The sequence below is a fragment of the Choloepus didactylus genome, chromosome 1 (assembly GCF_015220235.1).
Source record: "Choloepus didactylus isolate mChoDid1 chromosome 1, mChoDid1.pri, whole genome shotgun sequence".
Lineage (NCBI taxonomy): Eukaryota > Metazoa > Chordata > Mammalia > Pilosa > Megalonychidae > Choloepus > Choloepus didactylus.
The window spans coordinates 170,203,180-170,225,297 of record NC_051307.1 but is presented as its reverse complement, the minus strand read 5'-3'; the positions used below and the strand labels follow the sequence as shown (position 1 = coordinate 170,225,297).

The following is a 22,118-nucleotide window of genomic DNA, read 5'->3' as shown; positions in this document are numbered from 1 at the left end:
AACAGCTTGTTCATTTTTCACAAATGAAAACCACATGTGGTGTAACTAAAATTTCAGACCCTTTTCTAAGGGTTGGGGGTATGTGTGTGTGTGTGGTGTTTAAGATGTGCTTAAATAAAAATAAAATGCAATCAAAAGAAGTTAAATGTCTAGAAAAAATGGGGAATTTGTCTGGTTATTTCCAGGTTATTTTATCTAAGCTTTCATCATATTCCATCCTTCTGCTTTCACAAAAACTCAAATGGGGAAAACATTGTGTTTTCTTTTGGTCTTTCCATTTTTTCCTGCAAGATTTCATTTGTGGGGGGGTGGGGTGGGGGGATGGGTAGATAATATCCCTTTGGCCTATGTGTTTTTATTTTTCCAGTGTTAAACTTTTTATTTAAACATAAATCCTGAAAGAATTTCCAAGATTGGGTATATGCAGTTTTCTCAAGGGCATTTTTCCTTATTAATTTTTTTTAATGAAAAGTTGTTACTGTAAGCTTTATGGTCAGATCCTAAGCAATCAACACCAAAAATGGTCCCAATCAGGAAGTTTATTTCAATAGAGATGTTTATTGATTAGTGGAATCATTTTGAAAGGCAGAGTTTTGAAAACCAGTGAATTCTCTTTGTTTAGAAATGTTGGAGATGCCTGGCAAATGATGAGGCACAATAGGTACCACATAAGTCCAACATTAATACCAGTCTCAAAAGATTCCAGCCATAAAAAATTGAAGTATTGGTGCTATAAGAAGGCAAATAAGCTGGTGGAAAACTAAAGCTAAAAGAGGGGGGAAAAATAGGATCGGTGGTGATTTAGAATCTTACTTCTGGAGAAGGTGCACAATAAACCACTTTAGAGAATACTTGAAACATAGGTATAGCCTAGTGAAATGTCTTTTAATGCCGAATAAAATATACCTTTTTTCTTTTTATCTTCCTGCTTTACTACCTCAGTTATGAACCTAGCTTAGAGTCTTTCTAGAATCTTGTGGTAACTTCTAACTCATGAGAGGTACCATTTCCCAGAATAATGCAGGTTTTTCCCCTCTTTGTTCCCTTACTGTATTCATTTTCTCTCCCTTATTTTCTCACTTTTTAAAAATCTTGGCTTCCCAGTTTTTCGCTGGTACTTTCTTAAAGAGAAAAAAGTATTTGCCTTTTAGTTAGAATCCCTCTTCTGTCTTAGCAGCTAAGAACTTCACAGAACTAATTCCAAATCATTGGGTCAGCTTCTTTGCAAAATGTTTATCTACCTTTGTACCCACGTTGCAAGATTCAGTTAATGGGGAGATTTGATTGAATGCCTGTATCACCGGCCTGTTACAACACTATTCCCTGCTGAGCACAGAAATAGCCTCAGCATCCTTCTCAACACAGAGGTGAAGGACCCATTGTTAATCACTAAGATGACCCACCCCTGCTGCAGTCACTTTTATTTTATGATTCCCAAGTAGTTTGCTATCCGTGCCATAGTTGTGTAAGTATGAGTCCAAGAAATAAGGAGAATGGAGATAAAGACATTACAGCCTATGAACCTTGTTTTAATAACCTTGATGTTTTTGCACAGCCACTTCAAGATGTGTTAGGGAGAAATTAGCATGCATTTAGAGCCACATTTTACAACTGATAGAGGTCACCATTTAAAGGAACTTTGAGTCATTCCTTTGCAAATGAAAGATTCCACTCACAACCTGAAAGAGCATCCCCTAATATTTTGTTTGCAAACTTTATTTTTTGTTTATGATCATTTCTTTGAGCCCAGCACACTCATTGATACAAAAGAAAACAAGAAAGAAGGCTTTAAAAGACGCTAATATGTAGGGATGCTGTGTTATGTATAGAGTTGGAGAATATTCAATTTTTGGAACACAAGAGAAGAAAATGTTTTTCCATTAAATTTGATTAGACCACAAGAATCCCACTGTTCAAAGAAAATATTGTAATACTCTGAACTGCTCCTGCTAGGTCTTTGTGTAATAAAAGGATCGTTTCCGTGTATCTGTTAGCAGTTACAGATGAAGATTCAATAAAATTTAGTCTGAAAACTTTACCCTGCCCCAGATCTAACAGTTCACCATCCTTAACTAATCTGTAACTGCTGTTCTCCGACGCTCTCAGATGCTCACGAAGATGCGAAGGAAGGAGAATTGGTTTCTTTTAATACTCTTTGACATTGTCTTTTGGAACCCACTGCCTGCATGTTTTCATCATCATTGTTGAAATCAATTGTCATTTACAGTGTAACTCACTTTTTTATTCTGAGCTGAAAGGAATTAGGGGACATAGATCCTGATTATCTGCGCAACCAGAAATAGACTAATGGTACCTAAATTGCAAACTGATAGATGGTTTACTCAAAATCTTGTACGTGAACTTCATCTCTCTGAGACTGCGTTGAGAAAAATGCAAAGAGTAGTGGTCTCATTCCACCACTAAACATGCTGTATAGCCCCAGGCAAGTCACTTATCTTTTCAGGCCTTGAGCTTCCCCTTTAGGAAAGTAAAATAGGTTGGGCCATATTATATCTAGTGTCCCTTGCAGTTCCAGAGCTCTGTGAATTTGGGACTCAGACAGGTGCACAAGTGTGAAAGAGGATGCTATTCTGATTGAAGGTACTGCTGACAGGTGTCTTAGTCCTGGAATGAGTCACAGGAAGTAATGTTTTGAATAATGGAAGGGCTTAATTTGTGGGAGAAAGGTGCTATTCACTAGTCTATAGCCCAAAAGGAATCCAGAGTATGAACTCAATGTTACATAGTGTGAGATAAGCTCAAGATTGATGCAAGACTTGTTAACAGATGCATGGAAGAATCTTCCTCTTATTATACAGGGCCTGGCAGAGTCAGTACAGTATAGAGTATGAGGTGAGCTCAGTCTGGTTTGGGAGTGGGCTAGGCTTAATGCGTAGATAGAGCAGAGATTGCCTACCATGTGTGGTTTGAAGGCTGCAAAAGAGTCTCCTCTTTAAACATGCCTTTTTAAAAATTTTAACTGAGGCCTGAAGGTTCACCTTTATTCTTTTTTGGAAGGGGATTGATACAAGTTCTGGGAAGGACAGCACGTTAAAGAGGAAAAATTAGAGAAGTGTGAGAATACTAGTCTGTTGAGAAAGTATAGGTTGGGAAGATGTTAGTGAAATAGGGAGTAAACACACACAGAAAAGGAGACGGGGTACCAGCTCATTTGAGGGACTATCTTGAAATCTGAATTTACAAGTTTGTAAATTGGTACATGTAGCATTTAATAGCTACTGAAAAATTCTCATCCTCAAAAGTCTCCTTTAAATATTTACCCTTCTTACTTATGGTTCCAATACAAGTGCTACTTGTTAGGGGTGCTACTTGGCTGGTCCATTACTGGAGTATTTGCTAGTTTCAATGAAATGCAGACAGTAAATAAAATATATATTCACAAAGACAAATGCTGTTAGGAAATCCAGCGCCGTCCAAGCCAGGCTGTTACTGTCTAAATTGCCTTCTTTCTTCCTGGCTTGCAATTAATTTTTGTTTGTATGTTTGGAGATTGGGGGAAGGGTAATAACCTAATGGGTAATGATTTTATTTTAGTATTTTGATTAAAGAGACTAAATAACTTGGACCCTGGATAGCCATAAGAACTAAAGCCTCATCCGTCAAGCTAAATTTTTAGAGCTTTTCTACTTCTGGATAAATTTAGCATTGAGCGCCTCATAAGGTTGTGAAATGACTCTCTGTGCCTCCCCTTCCCCACCATCTTTTCTACTTACTTTTTCTTTCTTTCATCCTCTGCCCTGTCCTCAAGTCTGCCAGGCAAATACTTTAAACCATTTGCTCTTTGAGAAGCAGTGTGAGGGTATGGACAAGTAGTTGAGTGCTACAGTTTCCTTTCATTTGCATAGCCAGCCTCCACCCCATGCCCATTGCCTGCCCATCCCTCTGTTCTGTTCCTCACCCTGCCTCCCTCCTGTGTCTGCATGCTACCTTTTCCTCTTCTATTTGGGAACCCAAGTTGCTCTGGAAAATCTTGTTGGTGTTCCTCTCCTGACAAACATTTCTTAAAGGACACTCTGATAATCTTGTTTACCTTTGTAATTAGTTGCTTGGTATGAAGTTAACTAAGGCAGAACAAGGCTGCTTTTTCAGAGATTGTAAACCCATTCTCTGAGTTTGTAACAGGACCAGAAAAAAATGTTGAGCTGTGTATGTGGTAATTTCTGTGCTTTGCCCACAGTGATCAATCAGAACTTTTAAAGCAGTGAAGCCATTGTTTCGTGAATGAAATCGCATCCAGAATAGAGTACATAGATCAGTTAATCACCTTCCCCCATTTTGATTGACTTGAGGATTGTATGTGGGCATAGACCTTCCCTTCAGCCTCCCAACCTGGGTGCACGCACGCACGCACACACACTAAAGGTACTGCTAAAACACCTCACATAGAAGCCTAGGGCTCCTCAGAACACAGTCTGAGAACAGTTGTACTCATGATTAACTGTTTTTCTCCAACTCTTCTCTATGAGGCCTGATCCTTTAATGGCCAAAAAAAAAAGGAAAAAGAAATTTGTTTCACAAATCCAGTAAACACCAAAATTTTATAATCTACTTGGAGGTTACATAAGATGGTCTGGAAAAAATATGTGTTTAAACTCTGTATGTATACATGCATGTATTTATGTATGTTATGCGTATATATACACACACGTGGGGGCATCCTATTCAGGGATTCTTAAGCAGTGTCCCACTGTCCCCCAAGGAATCCATGACCTTAGATGGAAAAAAAAATGCATCTTTATTTTTACTAGCCTCTTACTGAAATTTGGCATTTTATTTATCAATAAAGACAACAAATCACTGTAGTGTTAGCAATACCTGTGACTTTGTCACCAATAAAAATCACAGATATTTTCATATCACATTAACTTGTTGCAGATATTTCAAAATAACATTTTTGCTCATCACTACAAAATTGCAATTGTTATTAGATCTGTTGCTAGATCTTGTTTAGTGTGTTAATAAAGAAGCACATATATTACTACATCACAAAATGTTGAGAGCGTATTTCAGTGTAATTGCTTTTCTTTGTAATCTTATGTATTTTATTTCAGGCATATAAACATTATTGTGAAAAAGCATCCATGGGTTTCACCAGACTGCCATAAGGGTCCATGGCACAAAAGAGATGAGCTCAATGATTAGATAAGTTGTACATTTTAAAAAATCTTATTTTTAATACATTAGCTACAGAACTCTGGAATTTACCCAGGGTTACAATAATTGCAATGATGTTTAAAATAACAACAAAAACAATGGCCCTCAAGGACTATCTTTTATCCAACAATCTCCTCCCCACATAGAGTGCTAGAATTTGTAATAAACCAAAGCAGCCAAGAGTGCCTTTGCCCCTAAAGAAATTCTTTGCCAATTGACCTATACCTGAAACTTTAATATCAACTTAAAGCTGAAGCTTAAGGGTTTCTTAGCTCACAGGCAATATGTGATTATGAGAATTGATTCGTCATCATCCCTCCATCTCTTCTTTCCCTGCAGAGTAGCAGGCACATAGATGGCACTCCATAATAACCTGTGAAAGTATGGAATGACTCAGAAGTCAGTTTCATCTGTTCACAATTTTGCCCTCACAAAAGCCAGCGTATTCCTAAGAAAGTCATTGTGGGACAGTGGAAGGAGGATCCAATGGGCGCAGAAGAACAGAATGAGATCAGAGTCCCCCCCTGCCTTCTTTCCCAGGAGCCCTTCCTGGCCTTGCTTTCCACAGGTGTAAAATGGGAGCCGTGCTTGTGAGGAGTCACTGAGATGACCTGTGCAGAGAGCTTCAGCCCCTCCTCTCTCCTTTCATTGGCAAAATCTTTGCAGGGCCGTTGTCAAGGGCAACTCACCCTTCCCACTGGGGAGCCCCCTGATAATTCTAGAAATATTTATGCTTTCTTTTTTTTAATGCCTACTTGAATCTCTCAAATTAAGCCAACTTCTGATTAGTAGGTTCACATAATGGACAATATGATGTGGTTTTGGCCACAAAATGAGTGTTACTTATCAGCAAATTCATAAGCAAGTTGGAAGCTCATTATGACCCTGCGCACTTGATTGTTCCTCTTAGGATATGTTTCTCATAATCTTTACAATCCCACATTGCATTCCCCTGGTTTTAAAAAACTCTTTGTTATCTCTCCTAGAACATCATAGGAGGAAGATTTAAATTTTTAATTCCCAGCTCCTAAATATGCATAATGGGGAGTATATCTCATTTTAGGAGATATCTGCAGTGTTGAATAATTTTATGTAAATCAGTTAAAAATGAAGTAGCAGAAATATTTATTTAAAACAACCTGTTGGTAAATTATTTTTGTAAAGCACAGAAATCTTACCCCGTAAGGTACATAGTCATCTAAAAATTGTTCGTTATAGGAATTCACATTTTATGGGTGTTTTGCACATGGCATATGCTAATATTCAGTAACATTTTTTCTTTAATGATCTTCATAATTTTGAGTAGGAAAATAAATATTGTAATTTTAAGGGTGATTTTAGGACGCACATGATAAGAAATTTCCTACATGACGTTATAGTATAATAAATTTCTCACCTTAAGCATCTTCTTTAACAGTCAAATGTTTTATATTAGCCTTTGACAGAACCTTTGATGGTGCTTCCCTGCCTCCTTAAACCCAGTCATCTGAGCTCAGTTTAGCCTTATTTTTTATTTATTTATTTTTTTTACAGCACAGCAACATCATTAGAAACTTAGATTATTGGACTTTGCTACTGTACATAATGCCTTCAGAAATTACAGAGGTGTATAGTTTTTTGCCACTAAGTGGCCCTGATTTTTACCATTTTTATTATCTTCTCTTTCTGTCCTCCCAATTTACTGCCACTTTAGTGTGGTGCAGGGAATCTTTTGCCTGGTTTTACACTCATTCATGTAGGTCTGAGCCTCAGGGTGTCTACAGGCACCTCTGGTGAAGAAAGTGAAGAGTTTGCCACTCCAAGGAAATTTGTGTTGATACTTGTTTGTGGTTAATGTAACTCAGCAGAGTGGGAGGTGCACTGGAATAAAGGAACACATTAACATTAGTTCATGGAAGAAATGCTAAGGGCATGAACCATAGCAGTGGGAATGGAAAAGAAGGAACAAATTCAGGAGATGTTCGGGGTGGGGGTGGGGGTGGGTTGAATTGATAGAAATTTGATTGTTTGATAAAGGAGGCAATGGACATGAAAAGTCAGATTTTTTAATAAAAAAGTTTGCCGTGACATATATATTTTTTTTATTACAAAAGCAGTGCATGGCCATTGTAGAAAAATCAGAATACTCATAATCCCAGTCACCTGGAAATAGCACTTCTAATACCCTGATTGATTCTCTTTATATATAAACGAACACCCATATCTATATGGGTTATGAATCTATGTGCTTATGTGTGTGTATATCTTAACGTGTGTGTATATCATTTGTTAACTCCTTTTTTTCCATTTAATATACAACTTTTCAAGTAAAAAAAAAAAAAAATTCTGCAACCACATTTTCCAGAATACTCCATAACTCAATGTCTCATAGTTTCAGGTTTGCTAAAGTAATTCCCTATTGAAGTATATTTAGGTTATATTAAATGTTTGCTATCACAAATGATACTAATGTGAACATTCTTATAGTTAAATTGTAGTTAAATATTTGAACACATCTTTAATTATTATTTCCTTAGGGTAGATTCTCAGAAATGGAATTATTGGCTCAAAAAAGATGTATATTTTAAAGACTATTGCTAGAAGAGGCACATTGCCCTTCAGTAAGATTATTCCAATTTATACTTCGATTAACAGCCTTTCTGCCCAGGTGACAGGGTAGGAGTGATGCTGTTCAATGAGATAAATTACCATTGGTGAGAGCTTATTTAGGGAGAAGGCACAGGGTTCGTATTGGGATGTGATGGCAGTTACTTCCATTACTCCCTAGATACTCAGATTCCCTTCAGGATGGAGAAGGCACAGGGTTCATATTGGGATGTGATGGCAGTTACTTCCATTACTCCCTAGATACTCAGATTCCCTTCAGGATGAACCAAATGTGATAATGGCAATAATAAAAATAAATTTTAATAACTGACACTCATTGTATTGCTACTGTGTGCCAATGAATTATCTCACTTAATTCTCACAACCCTATGAATTAGGTCATAAAATTACCTCCATTTTGCGGAGGAGAAAACTGAGGTCTAAGAGAACTTGAATGACTTGCGCAGGTTCTCATAGCTGGTAAGTGGTGGGATAAGGATTTGAATTAAATTCCAAGCTTTCTCAACAAATAGATCTTATAAGTATAGTGTATATAGTAGATAAAGGTCATAGAAACTGGCTGTGTTTGCAAGAAAGTATAGCAGAGAGATAGCTATAAGCAAAATAGCTTGACAGCAATGGTTCTGTTTTTCCAGCACATGGCCAAGTCATCATGATTTATTTTTCAGTCTTCTTTCTACTCTTTTGAATATTGTCCATTCTTCAAAACCAAGCCAATATTGTTCTCCTTCTGTGACTATTTCCTTGACCACCTCAACCTATCTCTCCTTTCTTTTCTGTTGGATCCTACTTAATGTTTGCATATCACTGACCTCATTATTGCATGCTCTCTCACACTGATTGTTTTTGAGTGCTAGGTCTCCCCAGATATATTATGAGCCATTTAAGGCAAGAGCTTTCAGGTAATTTAATGAAACATTTTTGTAGATATCATGGATCAGGCACTGGGCTTAGTATATACAATGTCATTTGATCCAGCCACAATTCTGTGAGATAAGTACCATGATTATCTGCATTTTGTAAAGGAAGAATTAGAGGCTAAGAAATAAGAAAGGTAATTTGCATGAAGTTCACATAGATAAATGTCCATATAGGGTATAAGCCTTTACTGGTATACAGAGGTTCTTAAGCATGGCTTGAAGTAGAAGTTGTATTTAGATGGGCAGAAAAGAAGAGAAGGTGCCATCAGAGGGAACACAGTGAGTCACCAGGAACAGAATGTGGGAATGTTTTGGGCAGCAGCTGATAGTTCAGCAGGACTGTGAATTAGGACGTGAGTGTGCCTGGAGGGGCGGGGGGGGGGGGGGGGGTGGCCTTAAATGTAGCCCAAGGAGTGTGAATTTTTCTCTCTTGAGAAGCCAGTGAAGGCCACATTAAGCAGTAAAACAACTATGGGCAGTTTGAAGGTAGAAAAGATGATGGCTTTTCATCCTTGGATCCTGTTCCCAGGGACATCTCAAAGATGGTGAAGGGGATTCAAGAAGGCGTGATGAAAATTCTAAATTTACCTATCATGAAATTGCGGAGGCTGAACTAGACATCAGATTAATTCACTTTAATAGGAATCACATCCACTCTCTGTGGTGAAACTGGTTCTCTCATTCTTGATCAAAGCTCTAGTTATCATATATATATACTTTGCCATCTAACTTAAGACAGGAAAAGGAATGATTACTTAAAAGCTTTTTTGTACAAAAATCAAAATAAATGTCCATTAGAAGTAAATGAAAGGGTGGCACATAAGAGCTTGGGGAACGAGAGAGTCAGGAGCTGTAATTCAGGGAAGGGATGCTGTGGCCCTGACAAAGGCAGTGGTGGGAAGAATGGAAAAGAAGAGGCGATTTCCTTGTGATAGGAGCAGAGGCTGAAGCTGGTAACTATTATATTATGAACATTGGGACCATTGAGCATTCCGTTTTTAAATGACACTGTGAATAATGAGGAGAAAATTTAAGAAAATAAGATTTGAGGTCTGGGTGCATAAATGTTAAACGGAAGCCAGAACATGTCACTGCAATTTATGTAATGTTGAAAATAGGCCAAGAGGAAAAAAATCAAGAAAGAAATTTAGTTTCAGAGTCTGTAGTCAAGCATCAGGCATATAAACCAGATTTTTATTTGTTTTGTTTCAGTTTTGAAGGAACTATTCTGGAAGCAGGTTTGAAGTTGATGTGAAAATTAAACTTTAAAAAATTAGAAATCTTCCAAATATAAAACTTTATTTTAAAAATAAAATTCAGGCTTTCTTTGGAAATTTTCTGTCAGTAAAATCAAGAGATTATCTCCCTGCCGGCTAGTTTAACAGGTTTGTCTAGCATTTCATACTTTATCTTTATTCCTCCTTTTTTTTTTTCCCATAAGTTCTCCCTTCTGAAAATCTTTAAGTCTGAGGTCTGGCCTGAGAAACTTTTTAAGTGAGAACCTATTTTATCTAGTTTGACCAAATTGTCATCTGATAATTTTGTTGTTGGCCAGACAATCTACAGCAAAGGAAAAACCACCGTATTTGTGTGTGTGCCCTAAAGTCTGTGGCTTGAAAAGGTAGAAAAGAGGCGAACATAAAAATCTTAGAAAACAAATGAATTTTCCTTTTTACTGGATTAAATAGTAAGCAAAATTGAAAAGTAAAGATCATTTACCAATGATTCTGAGTATTCCTCCAAAATTCACTAAGTTTTAATGGATGTTTTTCCCCAGCTTCTGTAAACATTATTTCTTTATGCTAATAACAGACCTCCACAAACTCTGCTTAAGGTGTTTATCTTCTTAATGACAAAGTGGCAAAAAATTACTCAAGTGAGAAATTTCTCAATAGTCATTGTATATCCCATTATTACCATAATGTGGACCCACAGATTTTTTTGCTAAGATGTTGAGTCCTGTAAATAAATTGTAGGATCTGGAGAAAGTTTAAAAACAGTAACCATTTAGAAGATTATTATGAGTTTTTTTTTTTTTTTCTGTCAACAAGAACAAGTATCAGAAACCACATCTATATTTGGTGATTTTATGTACACATGCACATACGCATACATACCTCATTTACACAGGTATAGATATGTATGCCATGTAAAATATATTTCTTTTTGAAGTCCCTCATTTTTAAAAGTGGATGTATTATATTACTTTTAGCATGGAACTTGCCTTTACTGACACATCTGTGTTCAAATTTATTTCCCTTTTTTTTTTTTATAAGACCAATTTAACTTAGCAGGAAAAGTTACTCAAAGTACCTGCTAAGAATCTGTTCACTCCACACAAAGCTGATATTATTAAACTGGGGAGAAAGATTAATGCATTTCCTACTAATTCCATAGAGGAGAACATGTATCTTTATTAATGTTAATGATGGGAGCCTCTCATTATGTTGTAGAATAATCTGCTTTAGGAAAGGTTTTTCTTCTAAAGGACTTCATAGCATTTAAAGGTTAATATGTTAGGTAAAAAACAATATCTTAAGACAAGTGTTTTTATTACAGGACATGATGGGATGGTTTTTATTAAATTATATGATGATTTGAAGGGGAAGAAGAAAAAGTACATCGCTTCTTGCCCTCAACTTTAATGCCTTTAATCAAATAATGACCTTCTGGAAAATAGTTAATTTTAAGCTTTCGAAAAGATCAATACCACTTTGCCACCAAAAAATGGCCTATATGATGAAATTTGATGTATTTAAAGTATCATTTCACCCTTTTAACCTAGTAAATAATTTAAACTGCTTTCAGTATTGCTTTGCCACTGTTTTGTTTCTCACTGTTTAAAGTGTTATGATTCTTCACGATAAAAAGGTTGGATGTTGGTGTATGGAGCGTACATGTCTCACACATAGAGGTAGAGTCAGACCTCTGTTAGGTTTTGTGTCTGTCTGTTAGGGCCCCCAAAGAAGTAATATGTTTTAATGCTGCATTTGAGGCATAGTGTCTATAAAGCGTAAAAGGCATGAAAATGGAACCCTTCTAGAATGTTAAAGGGATGCTTTAAATTATTATTAGTCACTTTGAATCTTTTCTGCTATCTTTAAACTAAATGCTAAAGGTGAAGGATTCAGGAGCTCTGACAATTAGAACCCATTTTCCCCAGGCTTATGGAACAGTGGTATGAAATTACCCTTGAGTGCCGACAGCTTTGTAAACAAAATAAAAATTGCCCTCTATTAGCATGTTTGTGGGCAGATTAAAAACTGTCTTTATTAGCATAAGTAACACTTATAGATTCTTTTAAAAGTAGAAAATTATTTGCTGAATGATAAATTGCTAGCTCTATAGTTGTTGAAAATGTACTCACTCAAAATGCCTGGTGTAGTTTAGTCTACAATACTGAATTTTTTGTTAGAAGTACTGTTTAATGGATTATGTACTTAATCCTTGTTCCTACCTAGTTGCTAAAATGTAATTCATGCTTTCCACTAAAATGTTTGTATCAAATACCTTCCTATTTAGATTGATTTCTTTTAATATCATATATTATTAGACTATATGCCCCAGAGATTAGAACAAAATACTCCTGCAAATAACACATAAAAGATGAGGGGGAGGGGTAATAACATACAGACTATAAAATGTTTTGCTTTTTAGAATTCAAATTACTTTTCTATTTTTTTAATGTTTTTTTTCCCTTCTTAGTTGCTGCAGGAATTATTTGTCATTTCCCATCTCTTTTTATAGCTTTTGATTTAAAAATGTATATGTATGTACCAACAATATGTACATATATGTATATTGCATTAAATGACTATTTTATCAGAGATTATTGAAATCTTTTTTCCCTGAAAAACTATTTGTGTTACGTGCATTTGGCATAGTTAGTGACAGACCAGGCCTTGTAAGGGTTCTCTTTTTTTATATGTGTATAGCTTTGTGGGTAGAATAAATTCATTCATGGAAGGAGGTTACTTTCCTAACTCAATTAAAATCATTGTGTGCCCCTTATCTCTAAAATTTTACAAGTGAATTGACTTGAATTAGCTGTTCTTAAAAAGAGTGGAGTGGAAATCAGAGATTCAGAGATTGAGTTTGGTTGAAAATTAGCAGCTGAGAGATGAAGGTGCCAGGATTTTTATTTAAATGTGGCACAACAAGATTCTGTCAGTAAAGCACATCATTAGAATATTGAGTTTAGAACTGCTAATTTTTCCTTTAAAATGAGCATACAGTCATGTGTTTCATGGACCATAATAAATTGCCATTGTTTTGTCATTGAGTTTGTTTTGCTTTTTTTTGGCAGTCATTCTGCGTTTTCTCTCTTCCTTTTTTTTTTTTTTTAATCGTACATTTCTTTAATAAATCCCTAACCCAAACCAGTCAAAAGAATTTTATCTATTCTGTATAGTCTTAGGTTTAGCATCTTTTGCACCGTTTTCTTGCTTACGGTAGCAAGACATTTGCAGATGGTTCTTGGTTACTATAAAGTACATAACAGTATTTCCTTTGTGGCAGATGGATTTAGACTTTTAGTTCTCAATAAATGTAGGTTTACAATACATAACTTTACAGGATTTGTGTTGTATATAACAGGTTTGAACATATTATCTCAGAATTCATCTGCATGGCATTTTCAGCTTATTCAGGGTCCATGCCAGTTTTTTTTTTAAGTAATAGGGGGAGCGTTGTGATTGATAGCAACAGCTCAAGGCGTGATTTTGAATAGAAACAAAGAGTTTAGAACAGAAGGTGTCAAATTAAACTTTGTCAGTTTGAAAAGTAGTAACATCCTGAAAGTTTTACTAATTTATTTACATGTGGCTACTGTTTATATTTTGCCCTCTTTATATGCAGTGTAATGTTGGTTGGCAAATTTACTATGTTTAAAGTTTAGGTTGCTCTTTGTACCATTTTAGTTTCCTGGGAATGGATCCGTCTCATTATTTTAAGACTATTAGTTTCCTCTCTTTACCACAGCGCAGAACAGTTGTGATCTAATTTAATTTTGAGGGTAGCTTCTTGCTCCCTAGGTATGGTCTTTTATAATATTTCAAGTCCCAGAGACCTCTCCTAAAAACCGTAATTATGTTCACATCTTGCAACAAAGTCCTGTATTTCACTCCTTGTCTCTCCTCTCCCAAATAAATCTATACTTTTATTATTGTAAAACCAGTACCATACTTAGGAGATCATTATTGTTGTTTATCAAATATTGCAAATATTCTGACATGTTCATTGTCTTCCCAAGTTTGTTTGCTCTATTACTTATGGAAAACTGACCTAGGAAAAGGTATTGGGGAATTAGAAAGCATTTGGTTTCTTTAGTTGCTTTTTGCAAAACATACGTTGGATTACTGTCATCATTAATAAAATCTCAATAGATAGAATTTGAAGTAGTCAAAATATTCCAGGGTATTTAAATAGTGTTATAATAAATCAACCTTATTTTTGCCATTGTAAATTGGGAATGAGCCAATTTATTTCTCTACTGACAAAGAGCTAATGTGTCAAAATGTCTGCTTTCCATTATTCTTTAAGAGTTACACACATTGAGAAAAGCACACACACCCCCTTTCTGTTTTTTTTGGAATACCCTTGTAGAACTAACAGTTCCCAGCTGCACCATTAAATATTTTTTTAAGAAGCATCTGATTTCAGTCTCGTAGAATCATTGCGTCTCTTGAAAGGCTAGCGGAGACATGCTTCAACTTATAATTCATCAAATTATTTTTAGATAAGGAATTAGAAGTATTATTTAAGGGCAGAGGTTAATGGCAAACTACTGGAAATGTTATGTTAGTCATGGGCAATTAATAAAAATAAGGATCCGTCTCGTTAAGTATAGAGACACAGAAGTGACAATATGAGCAAAATATTTGTTGAATGAGTCAGGGCTCTTTTTCTGAAATATTTGTTAAACCAGCATGAGTGTGATTGTTTAGGAATTAGCTATCATTATTAGCTGTTTTAAAAGAACTAATGATTTTCTTTTCCAAAGAACATCTGTGATCCACATGTTTTTTCACATATATCCAAGTGCTAACTGATCTCTGCATTACTTCAGAAAGTTTTTAAAGGATTTGAAAAATCATGGAGTTTTTCAGCTCTCTCTAAGAAGCTTTTCTTATATGAGTTGTTCTTAATTTAACTCATAGCAACTTTTGGTCACAAGCAATTATTTCTAAAAAAAAAAAAGAAATTCTTAGATGTTCAATATTTTAGCTCTTATTGCAATAGCAGAATACTAGCTAACTTAAAAAAAAATTCTATTCTTTATGAACCTCCTAACTTGTTTTGAAAGGTAAATAAAATTGTAGTGATTTGCTGTGTTCAGGCATAGGGAGCCTGTCAGTTGCCATAGCTGAAGATTGGAGACAAGAGGAAAGTAATCTTAACCACAGTTAATATTCAAGCCTACAGGAAGATAGAGATCTAAAACCTACACAGCAACACAACTTAGAGGTAAAATTTAAAGAAATAACTTTAGATGTAGGGAAATATATTTTAATGGCTTAACCATATAGCAAATATTTACCAGTAGGAACCATATAGACATCTCCAGAGCACCCATATGCGAGCAGGTTTCAAATACTTTCCTGAAGTCCAGTTTTGTAGTTAATATTATATTCACATAAATGGACTAACATAGGCTATATAGTCATATTCTGGAAATAAGCATAGAGTTGCCAAGGTTAAAAGAGAAGCATGTTCAGTGATGTTGTGGTAACAATTTTTTTATTTTTATTTAATTAATAGTTTTTCAGGTAAATCTTGAGTTTACTGCCTATTCTCTTAGCCTTGAATTTTGCATTCAGTGGCATCACATGCATGATTGTATGACCATCCCCATGTATATATTTGATTAAAGGATCTATTGGGTAGAAAATTAAAACACTTAGAGAAATTAGCAGATCTCATGAGATGTAGCAGCAGGAACCCTTGACTACTTAGTAGGAGGGCCTTGAAAAGCTAATGTATCAGTTCTTCACTCTTTTCTTTTGAAATCTCTCCAACATGCCATTTTGGAGAGATGGAGACTTGCTTCTTTTCACTGTATATTGCAGTTGGAAGGAGAATTTTATCCCTGATGAGAAGAAGGGAAGGAAAGTCATGCCACCCTCTAACCTCAACCCAAAGCTAACATAAAAAACTCTTCCTTGGCTAGTTCTGAAAAAAATAGTTAAGAAACGGAACTCCATTCTCATCTGACTAATTTACTGGGGAATTTCTGAGAAACCCCTTTGTCTTAGGCAGGCCCTAAAAGCAGAGCCTACAATAGGGAGTCAGGTGCTCACGAGGTTCTGGAAGAGAGTGAGGGAAGATAAGTAAGGGGAAGGGGTCCAGAAAGAATGTGGTCTTGAGTGAAATCTAGCCCTGGACTGATAGGGTAGGGAGTGGGGGGTGAGGTCAAGGAAGGTAGGGAGAGCAGTCTCTAGAGAGTAAATTAAAGATTAGAGTTGTCCACTTTGAGACAATAGGGCAGGAATTGTGTACCACTGAGTCAGCCAGTTGCTGTCCGTCCCAGGGTGAGCGTGGAGTGACCTCCCAGCATCTTCAGGTGTGATGGCTCCAAGGCGCTTCTCCAGACAAGAGTACTCCTGTGAGCTTTTACCATGCAACACAGCAGCTGAGGGAGGGGTGCCTTGGCTGGTGAAGGGCATCTAGAGACAACCAGGTTTGAGGTGATGATTAGAAAAGATAATACCTGTTGGATCACTCAGTTCTTGATACATAATCCCAGGATCAAAACCCGGGCCTCAGGAGGAGCCAGGGACGTTAAGGTTGTAGCATCCACCAGGCATGGCCTTTTCTCTAAGCCCAGGAAACCTGAAATTCTTTCCTGACAAATCATTAAGTGCATACTGCGGTTGGCAGAGAACAGGACTCTGAAGTTTCAGGGTCTTTCTTGGACAAGTCTCCTTATGTCCATTCTGATCATTATGTATTTCTTCACATAGTTGCATATGCCCTTCCTCTCCCTTTCTCTTTTACGTGCTCTGTCATACACACACACACACACACACACACAAATATTCAAACATATTTTCCTTTCTAATACAAGAGTTATAAGCTTGGGGTATCCTTTTAGAAAAAAAATTCCCAAATCTGTCCTATCCCTTCTTAAATACCTTCAGTATACTCACATGGCCACTTATCAGAAAAGAAAGTTGGGCAAGTCTAGAAGCACATGGAGGTTTGCTTGTCTCCTATTTCAGTATTACAAAATATCTAATAAATGCTCTCTTGCACTTGGAGTCTGAAAAATGTATCCCTCCTTTAAGATGTAAATCTGAGCCTTTTTTAGAAATAGAGTCTTCCTCCTTGGCAGCCACAGTTGTCTTCTTTTAACAGGTTAAAAAAAAAATATTTTGAGCTTATGAAAACAGTTAATTTCATAGGGTCTTTCCTCTTTGACCCCCTAATAGAAAATGTCAGACTCCTCTCCCCTCACATGCATGAACTGACCTGTTACACCCTCGTCTCTTAGGGATGGTTATGTGAACTGTTACGCTGGAAGGAAGATCCTTCTCCAGAAAACAGGACTCTGTGGGAGAACCTCTCCATGATCCGAAGGTTCCTCAGTCTTCCTCAGCCAGAACGCGATGCCATTTATGAACAGGAGAGCAATGCGGTGCATCACCATGGCGACAGGCCACCCCACATCATCCATGTTCCAGCAGAACAGATTCAGGTTCGTTTACCTTGGCCAATTCAGTAAAGTACTAAGTAAATAAAGCTTTAAACTTAGCAGAGGAATTAGTGGTTCTCTTCTTCCTGCCAATCTAAACATAGACTTTTTTAGCAAAGAGATAACAATACACTGCCATCTTGCTCAGGGGGATAAAAGGAAAATTAACACACTTTCCCAACTGTGTACTGAGTTCCTCTTCCCACATCTCCCCACCCTCAAAGTGACAGGAACCCTTTCTTTTTACACTTTTTGTTTGGCAAGTGTGTCTTTGTTAGAATTGGGTTTTTTTTGTGTGTGTAAGAGCTTAAATTTTGTTTGTTTTTAAATCAGAATTTAAACACCACCTATTTTTAAATTAATACCACACTGCACCAAGGACAGGAAATACTGTTTCTGTAGAAGTTTGCAGGATCACATGCTCTATACTGAGGGTTCTATCCAAACCGAGGAGGGGAGGGAACCGAACTGAAATCTTGCTTCCTGGTCCTTGGCCTTTCACCTTGTTCTGTCTCCCCAAACCCTCAGAGAACACAGGTTAGGGGTGAGTCATGTCTGTTTGTCTTTCCTTTAGAGTCCCTCTCCCACCACCCTTGGGAAAGGAGAGTCTAGAGGCATTTTCTTACCAGGCCTGCCGACCCCTGCACCGTGGCTGGGTGCTGCTCCTCAGGTGAGCGGGCACAGTTAGCTGTGCCAGGAAGAGAGGGAGACAGAGAGGGGGTGGCTTAGAGACCTGCTCCCTCACTCAGGATTTTCAGACGTACAATGGACCTACTAACTAGCCATGCCTGTGACCAGAGCCCACTGTGCCCCCAAGTTCAGCCTTGTGCTTAGAGTGTCATATGGTTTGTTTCCATTCCATCCACTAAGGACCCACTCCCCACCCCCCGCATTTAGTTTGGAAAGTCCTGGGATCAGGTATTTTTTTGGTGCTTAGGACCTTGATTGCTTAGGGAAGTGTGTTGCAATTGAACTTGAGCTCTTTAACTTATTTCTGTTAGGTCTACATGGATGTTTTTAGCTTTCTCCTTTAAGAGAAAATGCCATTGCCTTCCAGAATCCTAAAAGTATGCTCGCTTTGTTGAATCACCTGCAGTATAGTATTTCTTGATATTGCTATGGGGAAAAAATATATATAAATAATATACGTATATAAAGTTAAAAACAATAATAGTTATCCATCCACCAGGAAAAAAAAATCCTTGAGTGTATATTAAAGATAAAACCAATTGAAAAAGCGAATCCCTTAGGATATCAAGCCCTAAAATAATCGTGAAAGCCTGAAAAACTTACTGTTTAGTAGAAACAGAAAAGAAAGATATATGTTAAGTAATAAAAATAGTATTTGTTTGAAAATGTAAATTGGTTTTAATAAAATTGCTTCTTAGGAGAATAAAAAGAAATGCTTAAGCACGGTATAAACGTTCTAATATTTTGCCACATACTTTGCTTGATTTGCTGATAAAAATTATGGATATAGAGTGTACTGTATTGTATGTGTCACACATTTGTTATGTATAGTTGTGTATGGAAATTACAGCACATATACAAATACTAATTATGAAAAGGTATCTGTATACACTAAATCCTAATCATATCTGAGTTTACTATAGACAAAACCATTCACTTGCTATGGTATGGTGGGTTGAACCTCTATTTTTTGGTAAGGAAATCTCTTGCAGTGTCAGCCTACTGCAGTTTGTTAAGAAATTGTGTGTGTATTAAATGGCTGTCTGGTAGGAAATTCATAAAACTGAGAATCTCAAAAATCCTTTGGACTCTTGAGGGAGAATGCTGAAGAAGAGCAGATACTCGTTCATTTTATTTGGAATTTAAATATGTCTTTCTGTTCTTGCTCCATGTTGTAGCCATCAGATGAAATGGGGCAAAACACAAATTTCTTTCCCCACAGCTCTGTAGCTCACCTTTCTAAAATGCCTTTGAAATCCGTACTTCTCAGTCTTTACTTTAAATCTTTGTTAATTATTTACATTATAATTTGTTTTGCTGTCTTCGCCTTTGATGCATATCCTTCTGGTGAATTTATGGCTCACTTTTTCTGTGAGTCAGACTGAAAATCAAGGGCAGAGAGGCTCCAGTGATCTCTGATAACTAAGAACAGTGGCCCCCAAAAGATGTATTAGTTTGTACTTTTCTAGTTCATATGCTTTTGATTCTCTTTTTTTCTAATGCTCTAGACCATGTAGCTGGACAACTGTTTGTTCTGAATCTTTGTCCCTATAAAAGAAGTGGGATTCATAGCTTCATGTTTCCTAATTCTAGTCAGCTTTGTGTAGAACCATAAGAAAGCAGAGCTCTGAGCGTCTCCTTGTGTTTTTTAGCAGCAGCAGCAGCAGCAGCAGCAGGTGCCGCCACCTCCGCAGCCCCAGCCCCAGCAGCAGGCAGGCCCTCGGCTCCCCCCTCGGCAACCCACCGTGGCCTCGCCCGCCGAATCGGAGGAGGAGAATCGGCAGAAGACCCGACCACGAACAAAAATTTCAGTGGAGGCCCTGGGAATCCTCCAGAGTTTCATTCAAGACGTTGGCCTGTACCCGGACGAAGAGGCCATCCAGACTCTGTCTGCCCAACTGGATCTTCCCAAGTACACCATCATCAAGTTCTTTCAGAACCAGCGGTATTATCTCAAGCACCACGGGAAACTGAAGGACAATTCCGGTTTAGAGGTGGATGTTGCAGAATATAAAGAAGAGGAGCTGCTTAAGGATTTAGAAGAGAGTGTCCAAGATAAAAATGCTAACACCCTTTTTTCAGTGAAACTAGAAGAAGAGCTGTCAGTGGAAGGAAACACAGACATGAATGCAGACTTGAAAGACTGAGATAGAAGTATTATTTTCATTCACAGTGCCACTGGTATTTACTAACAAAATGAAAAGGCCACCTTGTATTTGCTCAGAAAATCTTTGTTGTTCATTGTTTGGCCAATAAATCTTCAGAAACTTGCACAAACAGGAAAGTTGGGGAAGGATAATACAGACTGCACTAAATGTTTTACTCTGTTTTACAAACTGCTCAGCAGCCCCAGGTGAAGCATCAAGGATTGTTTGGTATTAAAGTTTATGTTCACAGGATGCACTGAGACATGTATCCTGTAAGCATGATACCAGTGATTTTTTTTTTTTTTATTCTGGAGCATTCAAACAAGCATTATAACTTCTGTGATTTATCATTTCCTTTCCTTTAATTATTTCTGTAACACTCCACACTGATCTTTGGAAACTTGCCCCGTATTTTAAAAAAAAAGAAAAAAAAAGAGTTTGTTACTCTGTTGTATGTTACAAAAGAACTATAGACTGTGGAATGCAGTTTAAAGATGACATATGCCAACAAATGCCTTGTATTATATGGCACTGCCGTAATTCAAATTTGTTTTTATTTTGGAAATAAAAGTTCACTCTAGGTTTTTTTTTTTCGTTCTCGTTACATGAATTTTTAAAAAAATGAAAAGAAAATGTGAAACACAATTTAGTCCTCATTATTTATTTGTAGATCCTGCAGCATCACGTTGTAATTAATTTTTTGGAAGTTTCCGTTAAATGTAATATTGCTTCTCTTGTTACCACACTGATTCTTTTCTATTTATAAATGTATTTTGATGGGCAGTAAAACAAAGTGTCTTAAAAGTTTTAAATAGAGAAAATGTGCTTTACACAGTTGCCTATAAAAAGTGCTCTATGTTATCCAAGCAATTCATACTATAAGCTTCACTCTTATTGTTGTATGCAATTTTTACTATCATGCAAATAAGCTTAGGTAAATAAAACTAATAGATCACCTTAGAAAATTATGCAATTAATGTGAAAATAATTGTTGTTTGCAATGTGTCTTCCTTTGGTTTACAATCAATTTTAAAGCTACACCTATATAAAATTTCTGTATAAAGGTGTATTTCTTTTTTATGAGTTTATGGCTATGAAAACACCAGCTATTTTGTTACAGCTGGCTGTTTTTATAAGTGTATCACAATTTTCTTTATGCAGAAATATTCTGATTAGGAGTGGTTATTGACTGTAACTACACAATTAAAATTGTTTGTATGGTATGACATGGTAGGGTTTGTCTGCTTATGTGAAGTAACTTTAAAGAAGTTTTCAAAGGATGGCCCTCTCATTTAGGTGCATGTTAATACTTACTTGACGATATTTTACTGGTTTTTAAAAGAACAATTAAAGTCACCTTGAAACGGCTGTAAATTTAGATCACAAACACATGCTCATTTTTTAAGTTTAACAGTGAAGATGATGACCTGTTTTGGGTTAACACTTCCCTTAATGAACCAGAGATAGCAGGGTAGTCAGAAGATTCTCCAACAACCAATAAAAATATAAGCCAGTCTCTGGCAGCAATGCATTTAGAATAGACACATCTGCTTTCATTTAACAATACTTCAATTATGGAAACACTTTACCTTAAATTAATGTATAAATATTTTTAAAGGCCACTAACAGTAACATAAAATAAGTAGGATAAATAATAGACCTGTATAAAAATCCCTCAGTAAGCAGTGTTTTTTTTTTAACAAGTTTTAAATGGAATATTAGTTAATAACTCTGAGCTCATTTGTTTGTGTATGTCATAACTAGAAGAACATATGAAGAGTATAACAACACACCTGGAATTTAAACACAGTTAATCTTCAAAAGGTAATAGCTAATCTTTGCAGCATAAAACTTAATAAACCCCAAGATAAAAACGTATGCCGATGG

General features: G+C 36.5%; 1 protein-coding gene across 4 annotated transcripts in view; it reads left to right on the top strand.

Moving 5' to 3' along the window:
- Positions 1-21,457, top strand: part of SATB1 (SATB homeobox 1) — a 97,172-nt gene extending 75,715 nt beyond the window's left edge. For 3 of the 4 annotated variants that reach the window (XM_037845639.1, XM_037845635.1, XM_037845634.1), the window contains exons 10-11: positions 17,194-17,397; positions 19,737-21,457. In XM_037845639.1, the coding sequence (XP_037701567.1) occupies positions 17,194-17,397; positions 19,737-20,231 (699 nt within the window). In that variant the 3' untranslated portion in view covers positions 20,232-21,457. The remainder of the gene's footprint in view (positions 1-17,193; positions 17,398-19,736) is intronic. The other variant, XM_037845645.1, reaches the window with a different exon arrangement.
- Positions 21,458-22,118: the final 661 nt, after the last annotated feature.